General features: G+C 45.2%; 1 protein-coding gene across 1 annotated transcript in view; it reads right to left on the bottom strand.

Moving 5' to 3' along the window:
• PDHX (pyruvate dehydrogenase complex component X) overlaps nucleotides 1–23,449 on the bottom strand; it is a gene marked incomplete in the record, with an annotated part of 121,987 nt that overhangs the window by 19,159 nt on the left and 79,379 nt on the right. The window contains 2 exon segments of the mRNA XM_077462896.1: nucleotides 10,755–10,913; nucleotides 18,832–18,890. Coding sequence (XP_077319022.1) covers nucleotides 10,755–10,913; nucleotides 18,832–18,890 — 218 coding nt within the window.

Genomic DNA, 23,449 nt, shown 5'->3' with positions numbered 1-23,449 from the left:
GCCATTTCGTTTTAGTCGTATTTTAGTCATTTGGAGTTGTTTTAGTCGTATTTTAGTTGACTAAAATAATATTCATTTAGTCGACTAAAATGTTTTGGTCATTTTAGTCGACAAAATAAACACTGCTGGTTGATCCCTGTCTTTTTGATGAGCTCCTGTGCTGAATACTGGACAATGTTCTTTGATACAACCTGTAAAACTCCACAGCCAGCGCCTCTCTACCACTACCTTCAGGAGCGGTCTGACAGCTCGATCATGGCACAGAAACCTCGACCACCCATGGACACGTGGGCATGAAAGCCCACCCTCCTTGCCAAGTTTTGGAGTGTGGCTCATATTTACTTTCCACCCTCCTTGCAGCTGCACATATAAGCGTTACATTGGCATCAACAGAATAAATTCTAAACCTGGCCATACACTGCTTGAATCTTGGCTGAACTTTCAGCAGTATATGGCCATGCTGGCACAGCTCCCTTCAACAAAAAAACGTGTGTTCAACTGACAACCAAGCAGAAGCAGGAGCTGTTTGGGTAATCTGACAGCTGGTGAGGGAAAAAAAAAAAAGTCTATTAGCCTTTGGCCAGCTCAAGACTCCTTTCACATGGGCACCACCGTGTAGCGGATTCTTCTTTCTCAGCAAGGATCGCTCCGTTGATCCCCACTAAGCAGGCAGATGACAGGTCCGCACTGCGCCCCTTCTAGTTTACCCGGCAGAGACGTGTGATGTCATTTCCGGGTCCCCCTTGACAGTTTTCCCAGCCAACAAGGCGTTACATTACATTCAGTGGAGCACAGGGGAGACATGCAGGGTCTTTTAGACCCTGCATGTCCCATGAAAGAGAACCTGTCACCAAAGAAAAAAATAAAAATAAAATCATGTTCCCTGTGATCGAAGAAAAAAAAAAAAAAGTAGTAATAAACCCTGCTATATATAATAAGGCATATATATATATATATATATATATATACACATATATACACACACATACATACATACACACACAATATATATATACACATATATACATATATATATATATATATATATATATATATATATACACACACACACACACACACACACATTAGATAAGATTATATATATATATATATATATATATATATATATATATATATATATATCTGTAGGTACTGTGAATATCTCTTAAACTTACACAGATATTCATAGTGCATGCAGCCGATGACATCACCGACTCACGTGCTTATAGTACCGAACCTTCAGTGCCCGTGCCGGAAATGGTGAGAGTGACGTCATCGTGCCCTCAGCCACTCATGTAGCCAGAGACTGCAAACCTGGAAGCAAGACTGGGGGGGAGATATCAGCCCTCTCAGCGGTGACATTACAGTGCTGGAGGGCTTTGTTCCCAGGTAAGTCTCTCATAATGTCATGCATACTAGCACATTATGACATGGCCTTGCAGGGATTTTTTTTTTTTTGTAACCGCATGCATTTTACTACCGTTTTAATTTTATACACTCAAGCACATCCCCCCCCCCATTGCTTATGGAAAATATAGGGTTCTGACATGTTTAACCGCCTGATGCCCACCCGTCATATGACGTCATGGACGTTGAACGGTGATATCTGAATGACCCTTGCAGCTACAGACATCATTCAGATATCTTCTTTTAGAGCCGGCAATTCCCTACAGCAGGGATATGCAATTAGCGGTCCTCCAGTTGTTGCAGAACTACAAGTCCCACGAGGCATAGCAAGACTGACAGCCACAAGCATGACACCCAGAGCCAGAGGCATGATGGGACTTGTAGTTTTGCAACAGCTGGAGGTCCGCTAATTGCATATCCCTGCCCTACACCATAATAACAAACATAGCGGCTGTTCAGCCACTTGATCGTTCTTACAGGCAGCAGGAGGGGACGTCCTCCCACTCCCGCCGCCCCCTCCGGTGCTTCCACTGACTCACCCATGCAATCGGTGAGCCAGAGAAGGGAACATTTGCTGCCGGATGCTGATCATAGAGACTTCCGACAGGTCAGATGGTCTCCGGAGTCTCTATGATCGTTCGGAGTCCGGGGGCGATGTTAGGACATCACACCCATTCTCTGCATTTGAAAAAATGGGAACACATTACATTTTCCACCTGTAAGGTTTCTTAGTTAAAAACAAAAAAACCTGTCTCCCAACTTTTTTTTTTTTAGCTGGCTCCTAGATTCAAAGCAAGTTAGTCAAGCCGTGTGGCAAGGCAGGTAAGGCAGGTAAGGCACGGGTTCATATCAAGGTAAACATTGCAATGATAACTCATTAATCATGATACAGAGAGTTCAGTTAATGTGCACAGTACAGTAACCCTTTCCTTTCCTATGATATCTCCTGGCTGCTGTAAAAAGAAATCCCCGGCAGAGAAGGAAGTGAAGGTTCTGACCACATCTAGGAGGTGGCTAGAATGACATTATGTGACAATATGACACACTTGTGGGTGGGGAGGGATGATGACATCATGGAAAATCTATATGTGGTGTGAAAAGGCATTAAGGGGAAAAAAAATAAAAAATAGATGACAGAATGAGGACGTGTAATCCTTACATCAGTGTGATGGTGAGAGATCTCATAGGGGGATTATACCCTAAAACACTATTTTACATTACATTAAGGGGGATTTCCAGAGCTGAAAGCTTCCGACCAATCCCCTTAGTCAATGGTATTTCCTGGGGACAATGATCTGTTGTACTCAATAGCAGCGCCACCTGTTGGTGACATTTGACACTGCTGCAACTACCATTATGTTCTATGGGAGTATGCGTGCCCTGGTATTACTATATTATAATAATATCGAAATTGATTGGGCCATCAGTTTGCTCAGCTCTTTACAACATGAGGGCAGACAGTACAATTACAATACAGTACAAGAGGAATCAGAGGGCCCTGCTCGTTAGAGCTGACAATCTAGGAGGTACAGTCTGCATTTTACCGCATTTTGTTACTATGCAGAAGGGTCTTATTTTAGGCTTCCTCGGTAAGATGCACTTTAAGCCCACGTTCACATTGGGCCAATTTGACACGTCAAATTGCATGCCAAATCGGAGCATATTGCTGGCAATGGCACCGTCCCATTCGGAGCCGAACCGATTCCCAAAAGTAGTTTCTGCACTACTTCTGGCGACTTCAGAGGCAATTTCAATAGACATCTGTGCATGAACCCGCACAGATGTCTGTCAAATCACCACCGAAGTCGGAACTAAATCGTGCGAGTTCACTCCCACCAATGCGCGCACGCCCCCTGCTTGCCCAAGGAGCCGATGCGAGTGCCCGGTGGTCGCGATCACCGCCGGGCTTGACCTAAACGGAGGAAATATTTTTTTTTTTTTATATATAGTTTTGGAGGATATTTATCATAGCAAAAAAGTAAAAAAGAATGAGTTATTTTTTTTTCAAAATTGTCACTCTTTTTTTGTTTACAGCACAAAAAATAAAAACTGCAGGGGTGATCAAATACCACCAAAAGAAAGCTCCATTTGTGGGGAAAAAAAGGACGTAAATTTTGTTTGGGTGCAACGTCGCATGACCGCGCAATTGTCAGTTAAATTGACGCAGTGCCGAATTGCAAAAAGTGGTCTGGTCTTGGGCCAGCCAAATGGTCCGGGGCTGAAGTGGTTAAGTGTGGGCTACATACAGAGTGCAGGGTTCAGGAGCTCTTCCTCACATCTCTCGCTCTCCTACCTGGCCCGGCTCTAATACCTCCCTTTGCAGGCGGCTCAGCCTCCGGCTTCAAAACTGGGTGCGAGAGCCACATTATAAGGGCCTGGTGGGCCAGATGCAGCCCGCAGGCCTTGTGTTTGGCATACACTATATTGCCAAAAGTATTGGGACACCTGCCTTCACATGCACATGACCTTTAATAGCATCCCAGTCTTAGTCTGTAGGGTTCAATATTGAGTTGGCCCACCCTTTGCAGCTATAACAGCTTCAACTCTTCTGGGAAGGCTGTCCACAAGGTTTAGGAGTGTGTCTATGGGAATGTTTGACCATTCTTCCAGAAGCGCATTTGTGAGGTCAGACACTGATTATTATTATTATTATGATGTTGGACAAGAAGGCCTGGCTCACAGTCTCCAAACAAATTCATCCCAAAGGTGTTCCATCAGGTAGAGGTCAGGACTGTGCAGGGTCCTGACTCCAACCCAATAGAACACCTTTGGGATGAATTGGAGCGTATACTACGAGCCAGGCCTTCTCGTCCAACATCAGCACCCGACCTCACAAATGCACTTCTGGAAGAATGGTCAAACATTCCCATAGACACACTCCTAAACCTTGTGGACAACCTTCCCAGAATAGTTGAAGCTGTTATAGATGCAAAGGGGGGGCCAACTCAATATTGAACCCTACGGACCAAGACTGGGATGCCATTAAAGTTCATTTGCGCGTAAATACTTTTGGCAATATAGTGCATGTGCCTTAGACTAAAGGCCCTTCACACATACCTGAATCCATGTCAAATGGGGAGTTTCCGATCAAACATTTGTGAATGGCACTGCTAGCTTGTGTTTACTTGTCCTTGGACCAGAACTGGTCATTGACTGGATAAGACGCCACGTGTTGTGACCACAGACCCGCGACTGTCACTCTCTACACAAAGGATGTGAGTGTTTCGTAGGCACAAGGAAACAAACTCTGAATATTTCTGAATCTATACGACCATATTTATGGGCTGCATGGTCCAATCAATTTCTCAGAACCATAAAGTGATCATTGTTGGTTCTGGATGTCCAGAGCCCGCTGAACGCGAAAGAATCACATGATCACCGAGAACAACATGGAACATTAGATGTCCAGTTTACCAAATCGGGCAGTAAAAATGTAAAAAATGCAGCAAAGAACATTGATGTGAATGGAATTTCTGCACAATTATGTTTGTTTGTTTATTGCTCTGCCACAAGTCTGTAGGAGTTCTCTCACAATTCAGCCAACTTCCTGCCGGTACCACAGTTGGACCACAGATAGAAGTGATATTAGTCAATCAGGTGGAGATATGGGACGATTCCACCCCTGTAAAATAATAATAATTAAAAAAAAACACAACTGTTATCAGTAGTACCTCCTGAATGCCTGCCAGCTGCTGTTATACTGCCCTCTGAAAAGCGATCCACTGCAGATTGATTTTTCAAGGGCAGAAAGAGCCCTTCCTTGTCCAATAGGGAGTAGCGAGGAGCCTGTGACATGGGAGCATCTTTTTCCAAAGAAGTAGAAAACAAGGTGTTCCCAAATGATCAGATAACGGAAAAGTGGGGTGCCTGAAAAATGGCAGCAGCTAGGCGGTGCTCCCTGTATGAATGTTAAGGCCTAATTGCAATTTCTAATTGGAATGTACTTTTAAAGCAGATGGTGTTCTATCTTGCCTTTCCTGCTCATCAACAGGTTCACAAAATTATTTAACCACTTGCCTACTGGGCACTTTTACCCCCTTCTGCCCAGGCCAATTTTACGTTTTTAGCGCTGAAGCACTTTGAATGACTATTGCGCGGTCATGCAACACTGTACATATATGACATTTTTATCATTATTTCACACAAATAGAGCTTTCTTTTGGTGCCATTTAATCACCAATTAGGTTTCCATTTGCTAAACAAAAAAAAGCAGACAGACTTTTTTGAAACAAAAAACAAAACAAACAAAAAACGTTTCGTAGTTTGTTATAAAATTTTGCAAATGGGTAATTTTTCTCCTTCATTGATATTCGCTGATGAGGCTGCACTGATGGGCACAGGTAAGATGGCACTGATGGGCACTGGTAGGTGGTATTGATAGGCAGAACTGGAGATGAGGCACTGATTGGTGACATTTATAGGTGGCACTGATAGGCGGCATTGTTGTGCACTGGTAGGCAGTGGCTCTCCATGATCGGGACTGATGTCCTTCTCACAGCCGCCGGTGATCGGCAGCGTGTGGAGAAAAAATAGCCCATTACCGGTTCTGTTTACATCACATGATCAGCTATCATTGGGTGACAGCTGATCACATGGTAAGGGGTCTGCATCGACCCATTACTTGGATCTGAGATCATCCGAGACTCAGACTCACCAATAACAGGGCGCGCAGGCTGCTCGAGCACAGGAGGAAGTCTATGAACACTGATGAGGCCGCACTGATGGGCTCTGATAGACAGCACTGGCGGGCACGATGCCCTGATTATCAGTGCCGATGCCCCTTTAACACAAGCAGGTTATAGGCTTTCTTCTCTCCTCATGCTGTCAGCGTGAGAAAAGAAAAGGTTGATAACCGGCTTCTGTTTACTTTCATGATCAGCTGTCATTGGACACAGCAGAACATGTGGTAAAGGGCCTCTGGCGCGATTACGGGAGGACGTCCATGTACGCCCTCTTGGGAAATTAAGCCTACGTGGTAGCTGTCTTTTGGCTATAGCACGGGTGGGAAGGGGTTAATAAAGCCTTTCCATTTTCACTGCATACCTTATTTTATAGCCAGTGATGCCATCACCGGGTCTCTGTGTTTCTATATGCAAGTCAGGCAGGTTATGACAAATGGGGAGGGACCGCACATAGGGTGCTGTACATAGCTTCCTGAAAACATCACCACGGCCTGCCATCAGTACTCCTCTCAATAGCGCTCAGCCATGATGGAAGTGGTACACGGAGCTATTCAGATAATAAAATGCCTTGATGGGTGGATGTCAGTTGGGAGTAGGGGGTGCTCTAGGTAGGCCGTATTTGCAAGCAGATTGGCTAACGCCCCCATGTGTGCTGATCCCACGCAGCTCGACAGCAGCATCCGTTCCCTGGGTCCTGGAGACACACTGAGGCTCAACAGCAAACCGCACTGCGCACTGGGTGGATTACATGCTCTTATCCTTTTAATAAAGTCATCTTCTATATATACTGCACTTAACTGGGACCCTCTGTTTCCTTTAGATGTGATGGCTGTATTAGGAGTTCATCTTCAATTAGCGAGTATATCGAAATTTGGGGAATACACGAAAAAAAAAAAAAAGGTACTATAACAGTAAACCTAGGTCAGACTTTGAAGGCATAGGAAACAACGAAGAGGTATGAAAATAAACACTATTTATCGGAAAATACATAACATGAATAGAATAGTACAGAAACATTAAAAATCACGTATAATAATACATAATGTGCAGTGAGCCCTTGTGTATCTACGCGTTTCACCGTTAGGCTTCTTCAAGATGCAGTCAAGGTTCTGCAGATAGCAAATGAGTTTACATTTTTCTGTACTGTCCTATTCATGTTGTGTATTTTCTAATCGTGTTTATTTTCATACCTCTTCGGTGTTTCCTATGCCTTCAAAGTCCAACCTAGGTTTACTGTTCTAGTACACTTTTTTTTGTGTGCATTCCCTCAATTTATGGATGTGGCTATGTGAATGCGCTTCTTTTCTGTTCATTACTATATCTAAATCTGCTAATACACTGAACACTCCCCTAATCCACCCTCCCCTATATTCCATTTTTGGTTTGGGCTTTACCGCTTGAAATTCAATAATTGTATGGGGAGGACCAGGGACAGTCAGGTGGAGGAGGAAAGGATTAGATCAGGGGCCGGCAACCTTGGCACTCCAGTTGGGACAAAACTACAAATCCCATCACACTTCGGTGAGTCATGCCTGTAAGGGCTGACAGGGACTTGCAATGCCTAATGGAATGTTACACAGCAGCTGGAGTGCCCAAGGTGCCTAATCCTGGGTTTGACGATGCCGGGCGTCCTCCAGCCAGGAAAGGAGGTGGAATCTGACTTGTTGCAGCTTCTACTGCACACTGTGAAAAGCTCACATTGTGCAGTAAAATCAGAGGAAGAAATTTCAGTACTGAAGAGGAGCTTGAACAATTCTACAAGACTGAACAGAAGACTGGAGTCAGCTTTAAGTTATGTTAATATCAGTAAAAAAAAAAAAAAAAAAAGCTGCTGATGCCAACAAGAGATCACTTGTTGTTTCTTGCAAAATGAAGGGGGTTTCATGAAGACACGGAAATGCACACTCATAAATATAATGAAATGACGCACATCTACAGATTGTCAGAGTAAAAACAGGAAGTTCTAGACTGCAGCAGACCTGATCACAGATAAACAGCATCACAGTGCAGATTACATGCTCAGCTCTATAATATAATTACGCCGGATTAGGATGCTGGAGTCAGACTTTGGCAAGGGCAAACCAACCCTGCTGGCCAACGCCGAGCCTAACTAGACTGCAAGCAAACTCGCCCCCCATCAACACACTGCCAATAAAATGTAGGACTGATATAAAAAAAAAAAAAAAAAAAAAAAAAAAAAAAAAAAGTCACAAGTCTTGGAAAATTACTAGAGCAAAACGTATTCAAAAGCGGAACTCCAGCAAAAACATCAGACAGGAGGGGAGGGGTCAGAACACCTAACAAGTAATAGACCCTAGAGTACCTGCCACTGCCCACGTTATCACAAAGGGTGCCGTTCATAGTTTGTGATAGCAATAAAGTTGAAAAAAATAAAATAAGAGTGTAAAAAAAAAAAAAAAAAAAAAATGAAAGCTTTTCCGTCCTCCTGAGCAAAGACGAAAGCACGTGTTAGTCCTGCACCTACATGTAAACAGCGATCGCACCACACCATGTGCGGTATCACTGCAAACGTCAGAGCGAAAGCAATAATTCTAGCACCGGACATCCTATGTAAATCTAAAGTGGTAACCTTTAAAGGCTTTTAAAGCGTCGCCTATGGATAATTTAATGTACTGTAGTTTGTCACCGTTCCAGAGGCGTGTACAATTTTGAAGTCTGACATCTTTGGTATCCATTTACTCGGCGTAACCTGATCTTTGTATATATTTTTACCAATAATTGGGTATAATATTATGTTTGTGTGCACTAAAATTCAATAGATTTTATTTTTTCCAAAATGTTTACTGTTACACAGTGCTGTGTGACATAAAAAATTGGAACACCCACCATTTTATTCTCTAGGACCACTGATAAAAGACAAAATTGTTTGTGGGGGGGTTCTAAGTAATTTTGTAGCAAAAAATAAATACATTTAAAAAAAATGCTGATTTTTACATATATAGTACAGTAAAACCTTGGTTTAAGAGCGCTTTGCAAGACAAGCAAAATTTTTAAATACGTTTTGACTTGATATACAAGCGATGTCTTGATATACAAGTGGCATTATGTCACAACTGAGTATAAGGCTGCTTTCACACTGGGGCGGGAGCAGCGTCGGCGGTAAAGCGCCGCTATTTTTAGCGGCGCTTTACTGTCGTTTTAGCGGCGGTGTGCGGGCTCTAGCGGGGTGGTTTTAACCCCCGCTAGCGGCCGAAAAGGGGTTAAACCCGCCCGCAAAGCGCCGCTGCAGCGGCGCTTTGCCGGCGGTATTGCCGCAGTGTCCCATTGATTTCAATGGGTAGGAGCGGTTTAGGAGCGGTGAATACACCGCTCCTTCACCGCTGCAAAGATGCGGCTGGCAGGACTTTTTTCACCGTCCTGCCAGCGCATCGCTCCAGTGTGAAAGCCCTCCGGCTTTCACACTGGAGTTAAAGGGGCCGGTTTTTTTCAGGCGTAACACAGGCGCTATTTTTAGCGCTGTAACGCCTGAATACCGCCCCAGTGTGAAAGCAGCCTAAAAGAGGAGAGGCGCCTCTAAGTGTAGCAATATGGTTACATTTAATGAAGGTACAACATTTAGCAACTCACATGGTTAAAGCTCTCCACATAGATCTTCCCCACACCGTCATCAATGTCGTCCCTTCCACGCTGTGCTCCACGAGCGCTTCAAGCCTCGCTTTCAGGGTAGTCTTCCCAGCGACGATTGCAGACTGGCAGCGGTGAGAGCCGGTGGTGTGGCGGATGGTCTACGTCAGGGATCTGCAATTAGTGGACCTTCAGCTGTTGCAAAACTACAAGTCCCATCATGCCTCTGCTTCCAGGTGTCATGCTTGTAGCTGTCAGAGTCTTGCTATGCCTCATGGGACTTGTAGTTCTGCAGCAGCTGGAGGTCCGCTAAATGCATTTTCCTGGTCTATGTGGACAGCTTTACCCCGGATGCCTGCATACTTAGATGCGCTTCTTTTAACCATCAACCATGTAAGTTGATAAATGTTATACCTTCATTAAATGTAACCATATTACTACACTTAGAGGCGCCTCTCTTCTCTTTTATACTCTGGAGCTCCTGCTGGATTTTGCTTCTAATCCCCTTGTGGAGGCTTTTATTTGTGGATGGATATTTAATCACATTGCTATAATCTTTTATATGGTCTACAAATGGAAAGATCTATGAATAAATGGTTGTGGAACGAATCATCTGAGTTTCCATTATTTCTTATAGGGAAATTTGCTTTAATATACAAGTGCGTTGGATTACAAGCATGCTTCCGGAACAAATTATGCTCCCAATTCAAGGTTTTACTGTATGAGAAGTGTCAGAATAGGCTCGAAGCTAAAGTGGTTAATGCAAATAAGCACCCATGAAAACGCGCTGTAATTGCACGTGCACGGGTGTGAAAAGATCCTAGGTGTCTGACAGAAAAATGATTCTTGTTGTTCATAGCAACCAGCGCCAGCTTCCGGCATAGATAGCGGTATTCATGAATCCTATGACACTCTGCTAAACGATTAGTCAGTGCAATTTACACTTCCTGTGCAGGCAGGAGGACGGTGCTTTAAGCAGAATTTTCTTTTTTTTTTTCCTTCTTCTCGATGAAAATAGCTCAGACGCAGCTGTCAAGCAGCAGTGACACACTCAGGGCACGTGTCACTAATGTGTCTCACCTTTGCAGCCTCTGCAATTTCTTGAATTCCCTTGTTGCCGGCTTGTCTTATTATAGGAGTGATTAGGCCTCGGTCGGTTGCCACGGCGATGGAGATGTCAATGGACTCCAACTTGCTGGGGCCTTCTCCATTCCATGTGACATTTACCTCCGGCATTTGCTGGGGGGGGGCAGAAAGGAGGAAACCATTAGAGCGATCTGTTCAGAAAACCAGATAATATAAGCGAGCTGAATATAAAAGCTAAAAACGTGGAAGCAAAAGACAGAAATTTGTTGGCTTTATAATGGATGTGATCATTTCTCCACACTACCATATTATTGTAAAGGCAACATTTTCATTAAAAGAGAAATTATAGCCTTTTGCAGGTTTTTCATTACCTTATTTCTTGCAAAAAAATTATATGTGCTTATTTTGTAAATTAAATGTAGATTACTTTTATCGATGTAGGTTAATGTTTTTAAATACGTGTTTTTCTGTATAGCTTATACTTATGTAGAAACATGGGGGCAGCTCCGCTTTCTACTTCTGTACCTTGGCTGCACTTTACTGTTCTTAATATTGCAACTCTGAGTCAGGTTTGGCTTGAATGCTTTCTGTAAGACTAGCTGAGCATAACCAACAATCATTAAATCATGAAAAACCGTGGCCAGGCTATGGACATTTTTAAGAATTTATGCATTCTTAATCAGCAATGGATAGATATGCTTTAAAACAAACCCTAATCTATCTCTGTAGCTGCATGCACTGTGGAGCAATTCATTCTCAAAGTTCATACCAGAAGCACTGAAGTCACTCAGCAACTCTGCCTCCTCCACCAGTGACTCGGCAGCTAACACCACCCTGTCAGCCCTCGCTCAACCACTGAACTTCACCCGGACAGCAGTGACTTGACAAGTCAGATCACCTCGGTCTTCCTTCCCAGAAATGACTGAACAGATTTGATCACCCTGCTACCCCTCCCAGCAGTGGCTTAACAGCTAAACTTTCCCTGCTCATTCCCACCCAGAAGTGATTCAGCAGCTCCGCTCACACTGCTCCTTCTCCCAGAAGTGACCAGGAAGCATAGCTCATCCTGTTCGCGCCCCCCCCCCCCCCCCCCAGTAGTGACTTGGCAGTTCAGCTCACCTAGCGTATTCTCACCTGGCGTATTCTCAGCTAAGCACACCCTCCTGCCTGCATGCTTGAGCTAAGGGCAGATGGAATAAAGTGGGCCTTCGGTAATTTTTTTAACTTTTCATCTATTAAATCTTCTGCCCTTGTTGTTTTAACATTTTTTTCTGCCAGTAAATACCTTATACAGCCCGCTTCCTGTGTCTTTTCTGGTAAAAAGCCTAAGCTTATGACATCATGCACAGCTCTCTTGCTCTGGTGAGAGTTTGCCAGGAAGGGATGGGGATGAGTCATAAAAAGGCCAATGAGAGCTGCAGAGCTGGAGGTGTGCCTCTGTCTAAATCCAGGAAGTGAACAGGCAGTAGGTTCAGCTGCCCACAGTTAAAAATGGATGCAGCCAGACTCCGTGGAGGGAGATTTTTGCAGCATAATTGGCAAGTACAGAATTACAATATATATAAAATATGCAAAGTGGTTGGAGGGAAGCTTCAGAATGGCAAAGATGTTTGTATTACAAATTATGTGAGCGGACTGCAGTTCCCTTTTAAGAATAAATAAGTGCTTTTGGTTTGGGGTGCTCAGATACAATGTAGATCCGCTTTAAAGTGGTTGTATACCCAAATTATTAACTTTTACCTACAGGTAAGCCTATAATAAGGCTCACCTGTAGGTAAAATAAATATCTCCTAAACCTGTACGGTTTAGGAGATATTTACTTTGCATGCAGCCGCTAAAGTCAGCGGCGCATGCGCTGTGAAGGCCTGGCTGAAGGTCTGGCAGATGCTGCCGGACCTTGCCGGTGTTCTGGCGTATAGAGGCCGGGCATCACATAGTGTCCACTCCGTACTGCGCATGCGCAGTACGGAGCAGACGAAGCTTTGGAAAATCTCCAAAGCTGAACGGCGCCTGCGCCGTGAGTGGAGGTGGTAGCCCCACTATCCAAGCGGACATAGGGTTGTGAATTTTAGAGGGCCCCTCGCGGGCGAGCTTCGCTCGCCACGCTTCGGGCTCGGCCTCGCTGCGCTCGGCTCTTTTTTATTCTAACTCTATGTCCACTTGGATAGTGGGGATAGAACCTGGACTCACGGCGCAGGCGCCGTTCATCCTCGGCAATTTTCGGAATCTGTGTTCCTGTGTACTGCGCATGCGCAGTACGCAGGGGACACTATCTGATGGAGGACGCTATTTGACAAGACACCGGGAAGAAAATGCACACCGCGCAGGAGTGACGTCATCGCGGCTCCGGCCACTCTTAGCGCTGGAGCCGCGAAGACACGCCGAGGGCAAAATGTCAGCTCCCTCGGCGTGGACCGGGTGAGATACCCACGCCTTGTTATATATCTCATTATGCCCTTATCTTACAGGTGTTTTTTTTTTTGTAATTTTGTTTTTTTGTCCTGCGGGTATACAACCGCTTTAAGAATACGTAAGTATTTGCATGTCCAAAGTTTGGCCACAGACTTGCTTTAGATAAAGTGTCTAATCACAGTTTTGGATATCCGATGACTTCTAGAGTGAGCATTTATGTGACACAGGTGGGCTTTGTCCCTTTAGCAAGCCATATGCTGGTGGCAACTTCCCAGTAACAGGATCGCTAAAGAGCGCTTACCCCATACTTCGTCGCTCCCTTCGCTAGGTCTTTTACATGCATACCGTATCTAAAGAAAAAACGATCGCCCTTTCCCTTTAATGCAGCTTGTAAGTCAGACTTCCAGCACATTATGTGGAAGTTTGATTTTTACAAGCACTCGGAGTGGGACGCCTTAGACACAGATCTACTTCCTCTCCTATACAAAACATGGCATATGGGCAAATCCCAGTCTGGAACGTCTGTGATACAGTAACAGGAGAGGGGACCGAGCTCTGCTGACACAAAGCCAGCGAGTGGAACAAAAGAGCAAGTCATCCGGAACTCCCCGAAGATTAACGTCTACAAACTAAAACAGCGGCAGAAGGAATACATTTGTTTCCCGTAGACTGTGAAATGCCCCGTGTCAGTAAAATGAATTTTCCTATCCAGTACACACACAATGGAGAAGGCGTTGTGTACTGGCAGATATGAGCAGGCTGTTGGCTGGAAGGGGGGGGGGGGGTGCAGTGGTCTCAGCCGTTGCTCATACACACAGAAGTTCTGCTCGGGGAGAATCTGCTGGGATTGAGGGGCACAGCATGTGCCCACTGGAGGAGAGTTATCAACCACCTGTGGCCGTACTCCACATCCATTGCAGTCTTATACAACAGGGCAAAGGTAATGGCCAAGTTATGGGTATCAAACAGTGTTAAGGCACCACAAGGCCAAAGCTTGGTGGACACATGACCATGACACCTTGACATCTACTATATGGTCAGATTTTGTAGATATCCCTCCAGATTTTTGGAGTTCGGGTGTTTCTAGTGAAGGTGGCCATTAAAATGTTACTAAACCCACATCATAAAAAAAAAAAATATATAAATAAATGGTGCAATACATGCTGTTCATACTAACTCAGTTAATTATGGGATTTGTTTTCTGTACTCTGCAAAAATCCTGACTGATCCTGCTGTTCTCCATCTCCCCCTTCTGTCCCCAATGCTAGTAGGGATTTTGCAGAGCAGTGTTGGGAGCTCTGCACAAGCTCAGAGCAATTCTTCCATATCACATCTGAGCAGCCCGTGTGGGCATATACACCGTGGTAAATGACAGCCCATTCCGTCCTTCCCTCCCTCCTCCTCCATAACCACTAACCAGCTAAACACAATGGGGGCGGGATATCATATGTAGATTGATAGAGGCTTCACCTCCCTCTTATTCTAAGACACCAGCTGGAGGGGCGTGACACAGTCTGTGACAGGCAGAAATCCGACCACACCATGGTACAGCCACAAAATAATTACGATATCATTTCAAAGATATATTTGTATTACAATGCAAAACGGTTTATATATTAATTATTTTTACTCTGTATTCCAAGGGTTGTTTTTTTTTTATTTTAATCATGTGATTGGCAGCCCCTCCTGTTTACGTTTCCCTGCAGACAGTCTGAAAGAGAGCTGGGTCACGTAGCAGCTGAATATCAATTAGGAAAAGGGTACTTTTTTAAATTACAGTGCCATCATCCACATACAGAAATAAAAGGGACAACGTATATTAAACAGTATCTATTTAGTATCACTTATGCCGCGTACACACGGGCGGACTGTATGGCGTACTTAGTCCGTCGAAACACATTTCAGCGGACAGTCCGCTCGTGTGTGGGCTTCAGCGGACTTTTTCAGCGTGCAGTCTGGCGGACTAAGTATTTCGGATTTTTCGAAATTCTGTCCGTCGTACTTTGGTTTCAGCGGACAATCCGCTCATCAGTAGGCTAGTTCGACGGACTAAGAATGGCGCATGCTCAGAAAGGATTTACACGGCGGAAGGGTGCTTTGCTGTGTATTGGACTTCCTATTTCTAGTCCCGTCGTACGTGCTGTACACGTCATCGCGCAAGCTTTCGACGGACTGTTTGTGCATCCGTGTGTGGTCAAGTCCGTTCAGTCGAAAGTATGACGGACTGTCCGTCGGATTGTATGACGGACTAAGTACGCCATACAGTCCGCTCGTGTGTACGCGGCATAACACTACAACATACAAAGTTTTTTTTTAGCCAATTGTGGACTTTCAATCCTGTAGCAACAGTCTGAGGAAGGTCCAAGGGGAGGTTTTAAGCAGAACTTCGGTCAAATTTATTTTCCCATGTCCTTGTTGCTGATCTCCTACCTTCGCCAACTTTGCCATCCATGTTCTTCTGAGCTCCGTAGTTCCTCTGTAATAGGCTGCTGAACTTGCTGAAATTTTTTTCAACATCCTGTTTGTAAGGCTGCTGGCTCCTATCCCCCGAGCCAAGCCAGTGGTCTGAAACGCCCAGCTGTGGTCCTCTGAAAGCAGGGAGTTCTATTTCCTGTAGTGGGCGGAGGGGTATTAATGGGGGATTTTGTGAAAATCCTGGGGTTCTGCTTTAAGGAAAAACAGTGGGAGTCAAGGGAGCCAATCAGCGGGTCCGGCTGACCTGAAGCTTGCCGGGACCCGAACATCATTTCCGACAGAGGCAGAACGGCAGTCTGCCTATGTAAACGTAGCAGGTCGCCATTCTGTTAGTGGGGAAGGTAGCCATCATGTGTTTCTGCTAAGCAGGAACATGGATCTCTGTCTTCCCACAGTTAAAAAGCACTCCCTACACCACTCCTGCCCATTGAAATCAATGGGGCAGCGCTGCTATACCGCCGGCAAAGCGCTGCGCTTTGCGGTGGTTTTAACCCTTTCTTGGCCGCTAGTAGGGGGGTAAAATCACCCGCTAGCGGCAGAATACAACTGCTAAAACTACCATAAAGCGGCACTAAAAATAGTGCCGTTTTACCACCGACACTGCTCCCGCCTCAGTGTGAAAGGGGCCTAAAAGTGGCATTCCACCCAAAAATTGAACTTCCGCTTTAAGGGAAGGTGACCCCCTGACATGCCACATTTGGCATGTCATTTTTTTGGGGGGAGGGGGGAGCCGGTACCCTCTTTTTCAGAGGGTCCCAGCTCCCACTTCCTCCCGGTGCACTGCGGCACCGGAAAGGGAGATAGCTTCTCTCCCTCCTCCCTCTCGGCACTCATCTGGGACACGTCACAGGTCCCAGATGATTGCTCATGCATGTGCATGTCACAGCCGAGCGCCCACACCTACAATGCCGGCGCCGCAGAGAGGAGGGGGAGATGAGCGGAGCTTCACTCCTCCGCATCACTGGACACTGGGACAGGTAAGTGTCCGATTAGTGAAAGCCAGCAGCTGCAGTATTTGTAGCTGCTGACTTTTAATATTTTATTTTTATTTTTTTAGCAAAAAAATAAAAAACCCCAGTGGTGATTAAATACCACCAAAAGAAAGCTCTGTCTTTAAAAAAATTTTAATTTTTTTTTTCATATGGGTACAGTGTTGCATGACCGCCCAATTCTCGTTTAAAAAGCAACAGAGGTGAGAGCTGAAAATCGGCCTTGGCAGGAAAGGGGTGAAAGTGCCTGGTATTGAAGTGGTTAAGATGACTGATGTAATATTTACTGTAAAATGACTCAGCACACAATTAGTGCTCTTAAATGCATCACACACGGCCCTGTTCACACGCTGCTCGCCCATGTACAGTACGTGTTACAATCTCTCCCATCACAGGGAGTTGGCATCGCTTGCCATTGCCAAAGGGAGTGAAAATGCACTAAACTGGTCAACTCCCATCTGCTAGTGCCTGTAATGTGCATATTACTCACCGCTTTCATCAGAAAGAGATAACTACAGCTACAAATCAACCTAAAGGAAACCTGCACTGACAGAACATGAAGTCTGCCGTAGTGGACCTCTTCTACAGAAAATGCTAACTGTTTGGCTGCCATGTAGTATCCACCCAATGGATGTAATGTCTTCTAGTACACAGACTATAAGCAAGTGTGTAGATCAGAATCCCTGACTTTACTGTGAATGAACAGTGTCTTGCTGTGATACATTTATAAGTCTTTGGCTCAGTTCACACTGGAACCAGCTGCAGATCGAACAGGAATGCTGTGCGTCCCCATTCTCCGTTTTTCAGGGACGAATCAGGGCCAAATCTATGAAAATGATCAGACAAGATTTCCTGACACTAAGAGAAAAAATGGTGACAGGGGAGGGACCTCCAGCTGATTGACAGCCTCAGCTCTGTTCCTGTGTGGAGGGGGAGGGGTGTTCCTTTCCTCCCATCAGCTTTCAGAGCTCTCCTCCCTCACCTGTGCAGAGTGTAAACCCAATTCCCCATCCCCTGCTTTCTGACAGCTCATACAAGCTTTATATTTCTGTACTTTGAATGGATGTAGAGAAGACAGCAGACACACAGGTACAACTTATGTGGGGGGATTTGTTTCCTCTCTGTGCATCACCTGAGGCCAGTCACTTCACTGGGTATAGGTAAGGGTTTTTAACCACCTTAAAGCACCACAAAGATGTTAATGGACCCTCAAGGAATCATTGCTCAGTTCCTAATTAAAACTAAAATCTAGGCAGACATAAAAAGACAGAGATGCATTAGACTTTGGGTGTTATTTACTAAAGGAAAATCCACTTTGCACTGCAAGTGCACTTGGAAGTGCAGTCGCTGTAGATCCGAGGGGGACATGCAAGGAAAATAAAAAAACAGCATTTTAACTTGCACATAATTGGATGATAAAATCAGCAGAGCTTCCACTGATTTCAGATCTACCCCTAAGATTTAGAGTGATTGCACTTCCAAGTCCACTTGCAGTGCGAAGTGGATTTACCTTTTGTAAATAACCCCCTTTGTATTTATTAATACATCCTTAAAGCATAAGTTTACCTTTTGGAAAGGTTACATATTCCACCTGTTTTTCGTTTGGAACATGTTCCAGCATTTTTGCAGCCTCTCCCCCTGATCCCCCCCTTCCTGTGACAGCGGGCCCAGGAGCCTCTACCCGCACCCACAGTCACTAGTCGAAAACAACGTGGATGCACAGAGCACCACGTGATGAATTCACATTTCCCTATGAATGAATGTCTACAAATACCATCAGCCATTGCATTGAATGGGTTGTAGTTCTCAATGAACGGCGAGGGGCCAGTGAGCGCTTTCACAGTCCATTGATTCTTCCTGCTCTCAAGTAACTTCCTGCCCATACAAGGTACGGCCAGAAAGCAATGCTGGAAGTCTGCGATGGCCTGAGATAGCAGCTTAAAAAAAAAAAAAAAATGCTGGCCCGTCTGAAGGAGCCCTTATGGCCGTTTTCTTTTCCTTTCAATGCGGGTTACGGACACGAGGCAACGCACAGTATATGGCAAGCAAGTGAGGCGATATCATTGTGCTTCACATACTAGGGCAGGGGGTGATTGATATGACGTGTTCAGGCATATTTATGGGGACAGGGAAGATACTCCTATAGAGAACGACAGGTCTGATAATCACCTCCTAATGACGTGTTAGAAACTTACTTTGAGGGTTGCAGCCGTGGCTTTGATGATAAAATCATTTACGGAGACTTTTATATTATCTGCAAAAAAAAGAAAAAGAGAAAAAAAACAATATATCAATCTCTACCGGCATCATTTTAAAGTATTTTTATTGAAATTAATTGCTAGAATAATGCTGTACCCGTTACCTGAATGTTTACAGAGCCGCGTGTTCTCTTACCCTTATTAGCCACTTGTGATGGCAGTCTATGGGGGCCGACAACTGCAGCATGGAATTCTTTTCAAAAATAGTAAGGACTAGAAATGGAGAAAACTGAATCACTGAACTAACGAGTACCAATGCCAACCCAGGACTGTTTTGGGGGAGTTGCATCTTGGATAGGAGAGGCCAGAGGCAAGTATAAGTAATTCACCACACTTACTTCCCACCGTACATGCAAGCTTTATTTCCTGGAGCGCTTCTATAAGGCTGAACTCCAGGCAGATATAAAAGACTCAAATCAATGCAGCTCCATATTTCCATATTTTATTTATTTTTTAAGTCCAAGCTGCACAATATTTGAATTTGACTTGATATCGGCCTCTTACAATCCCTGTGCAGTGGAGCTCAAAAGGCAGAAGCAGCTGATCATTTGTGTTGCTGTACAAGGATAGGACAGAGCAGAAGCATGAAGTCCATAAAGTCTGCCGCTTGAAATATCATATTTATATGATGTAGCAAAGTGGTAAAGATCAAAGCGAACACGTGTATTTTTCTTTAGGAAAGATTCACTTCCCTGTCTATGCCACATTGTGGTGCACAGAAAGGGGAAAACCTGTTGATAGCGTAACATGAAGATACAGTAAGCTGGAGTCAGGCTGACGAGGAAACAAACTAGCATGACGGCGACCTTTTCAAAATAGCGATCACTAACTGTAGTCGGTTGGGTTCAGATAAAATGGGTTGAATGACGCCGGCCATCAGAAGAACATCTAGTGGTCAAAAAAGTACTGCACTGCAAAGTCTAACATTCTATTAATTAAGCCTGAATTGAATTGAGTCTCTGTAATATTGCAAAGTATTCTAAAATATTTCAGGTGTTGAGAGCTGGATCTGAGTGCTAGATGGTGGACAGGTGTACGAAACTTCATTTCATGCCCCGCATCAGCATAATGGTTCCCCTAAAAGGGTCAATTGCCTCTGTAAGACTATATAGATTTATCCAGGGCTTTTTTCTCAGATAATAGGCGCAGGAACGCAACCACACCCCCTGCTGAAACACATTGATAGGCGGGTGTGGCCAAATTGCAATAACATTGGAAGGATCTTAAGAGGGGAAAAAAAAAAAACACCAGGAGTGCGTTATGTGCAGAGTGCAAGGATGCAGAGCTAAGGGGTGCCCTGTGCACAGAACGCAGAGTTTAGGGTGCCCTGTGCACAGAACGCAGAGTTTAGGGTGCCCTGTGCACAGAACGCAGAGCTCGGGGGTGCACTGTGTACAGAACGCAGAGCTCGGGGGTGCACTGTGTACAGAACGCAGAGCTCGGGGGTGCACTGTGTACAGAACGCAGAGCTCGGGGGTGCACTGTGTACAGAACGCAGAGCTCGGGGGTGCACTGTGTACAGAACGCAGAGCTCGGGGGTGCCCTGTGTACAGAACGCAGAGCTCGGGGGTGCCCTGTGTACAGAACGCAGAGCTCGGGGGTGCCCTGTGTACAGAACGCAGAGCTCGGGGGTGCACTGTGTACAGAACGCAGAGCTCGGGGGTGCACTGTGTACAGAACCCAGAGCTCGGGGGAGTGCTATACACAGTGCAGAAATCAGGGATGTGCCATGTACAGAGTGCAGAGCTCAGTGGTGTGCTGTGTACAGAGTTTAGGGGTCACCTATGCACAGTGTTCAGGGTTCAGCTCCATCTCTCTCTCTCTCTCTCTCTGTTGCAAAAAGGCATGTGCATCAGTGTCCTGATTATCAGTGCAGCCCCAGCCCTGCCGACCAATCAGTGCCCCAGCACTGCCGACCAATCAGTGCCCATCAATGCAACCTCATCAGTGCACATCAACAGTCAGCTAACATTATCAGACTTTAAAATTGCATACGCCCATGCAACAGCGCCAAACTACAGTACCAGTCGGAGTGGTCCCGGGCTCGCCCATCCAATTGGTGAGAATCCCCTTCCATCGCCCGTAGAAATGATCGAGTGGCTGTACAGCACTCTAATCACTTGTACTTTACAGGGCATTGGATGTTTTTTGATACCAGGATGATGCCAGCAGGTGAAGGCATCATCCCAGTATAACCACTGAAAGCCCAGGCTGTCACATGATGTCCACTCAGGGTGACGTAGTAAAATATACCAATAAAAATGATTTTGTTCTACAGGTTTGAAAAAATATCTGCTGATCCTGCCAGTATTACAGTGCGCTCATAGCTTCCTGTGCACTCAGGAGTGTTATCAGCTCTGCCTAGTTCCCTTCTCCAGAACATCTACGTCATATGCTAGACCCTGTTCACATCTGACCTTATCGGAATCGCTTACATAATGGCACGATTCTGCCTGCGATTCCAGAATTGCAAAAGAAAAAGTGGGACCCTCTTGTGGTGCCATTATTTCTTATTGATTACCCAAACGTGATGCAATTATGCCACAATTGTCACGTGACAAAACACAGGGAAATTGCGGAAAAACGTGCAACACTAAACGTGCCTGGCTCAGTGCCAAAATCGGATACATGAGCTTCTTTGGCGCATTTTTGGAGTGGAGGGAGGCCCATTCATAATAAATGGTGGCCCATTCATAATAAATAAATAAATGGAGGCCCATTCATAATAAAAAAACACACAAAAAAAAAAAAAAGTGAGGTCACAGTGGACTCACACCTGAGCTATGTAATGACGTTGCATTTTTTTGAGCGGCACTATTCATTATGAATGGCCCCACCTCCGCTCCAAAAACATGCCAAAGAAGTTCATGTAGCACATATTTTTGCACTAAACCAGGAGCATTTGGCGGTGCACGCTTTGGATAATCGTGGCAAAATTGCACAGTGTTTGGCATGCCATTAAGAAATAACGGCACCGCAAGAGCATCACACGTTTTCCTGCGCTTCTGGAATTGCAGGCAGAATCGTGTGACTAATATGCTCAGGTGTGAACAGGGAGAGGGGAAGGTGTTACGCTGTCTAGATCAGGAGCTGCCACTCGAGGGTGACCACACTGCTTCTCCCAAGATACAGTAAAGGCAAACAGCACATTGATGAGCTGATCTCTGTTACTTTGCTAACTCCTCCTATCAGCATGCTTCTTGTCAGCATATCAATGGACTGGCTCCTTGTACTGCTTTATCCTCGCACACTACAAGCCCTGCTGTACAGGGACTGCACAAGGCAGCTATTAAGTCACATTCAGGTACTTACACCCCTTGCATTTTTTTTTAATGCATTTAATGATTGCAGAACTGCATTATATTCTGTCTTTTACATCAGCTTTAGACAGGTACGCTTTGTCATACAGCTGTACACTGTTTCCCCCACAGAGGTGTGATGCAACAAAGGGGGAAAAAAGAAATACACACAGAGATCCGCCAAGCAAACAAGAAGGCAGCTTCGGGTGCCTGGTAACAATAAGGCGGATAAGCCTCTAATCTGTGGAAGAGGACACTGCCTTGCTGTTACACAATTCTGATTTAATAATCCATCTCAGAGTCCCCTGTGCTGTGCTCATGCTGCCCTCGCTGGAACCCTTCACCAGGAAGCCACGGCTGCCAGCAGCAGACTGTGGGAAACGTGCTTTATTTAGTAGCTGTCAAGTCGAAGGCAGTGACCTGTTAGGGATCGCTGATAAATTACCTGAGCGGCCTCTGTAAAAATAGTCAGGAAATCAAGTTAGAGAAGGTGCAATTGGCTATAATAATACATTTCCTGCGCTGCAGAGCCAAAAGTCAAGAAGTATTTCTGTGTTCGCATCAGAACTGCGCGATGTGTATCCCGCAGCTTGTATTGCAGGATGAACCACGGGGTCGACCACGGCTGTTATTGTGTACAGCGGGGGTCTCAAACTGGCGGCCCTCCAGCTGTTGTGAAACTACAAGTCCCATGAGGCATCGCAATTCTGACAGTTACAAGCATGACTCCCACAGGCTGAGGCATGATGGGACTTGTAGTTTCACAACAGCTGGAGGGCCGCCGGCTTGAGACCCCTAGTGTACAATCTTCATAGAAATTAGAGAGAAAATTAAAGCTACAGGGGTTACGCTGCATATACTGCAAAATGAATGAACCACATGTAATATGCATATCCTGAATAACCTCACGCCAATGGCAAAATACTGTGAGCGGGCAGCAAGTACAGGCTTGGCAATGGACATGTACATTCCCAGCTTGCTTCCTGGTTTGGGGCTACCGACCTGTGCTATGATTGGATACAGCATGAGCTTGGCAGCAGATTTCAACCAATAACTTTGGCTGATCAGCCTGGTCCAATCACACACAGAGTTGTGTGTTTACAAAACACACAGAACTCTGTGTACAGTGAACCGCCATCTGGCTGTTTCTTCTCCCTGAAAAGCAGAGAAGAAAAACAGCCAGATCAGTAAGTTAAAGCAGCACACATTAAAGCGGAGTTCCACCCTAAAGTGGAACTTCCGCTCATCGAAACCCC

Source organism: Lithobates pipiens, unplaced genomic scaffold (assembly GCF_037356315.1).
Source record: "Lithobates pipiens isolate NorthernLeopardFrog02 unplaced genomic scaffold, aLitPip1_a1.2 Scaffold_10, whole genome shotgun sequence".
NCBI classification, from domain to species: domain Eukaryota; kingdom Metazoa; phylum Chordata; class Amphibia; order Anura; family Ranidae; genus Lithobates; species Lithobates pipiens.
The sequence above is the reverse complement of the archived record's forward strand: the minus strand, read 5'-3'. Positions and strand labels throughout refer to the sequence as shown.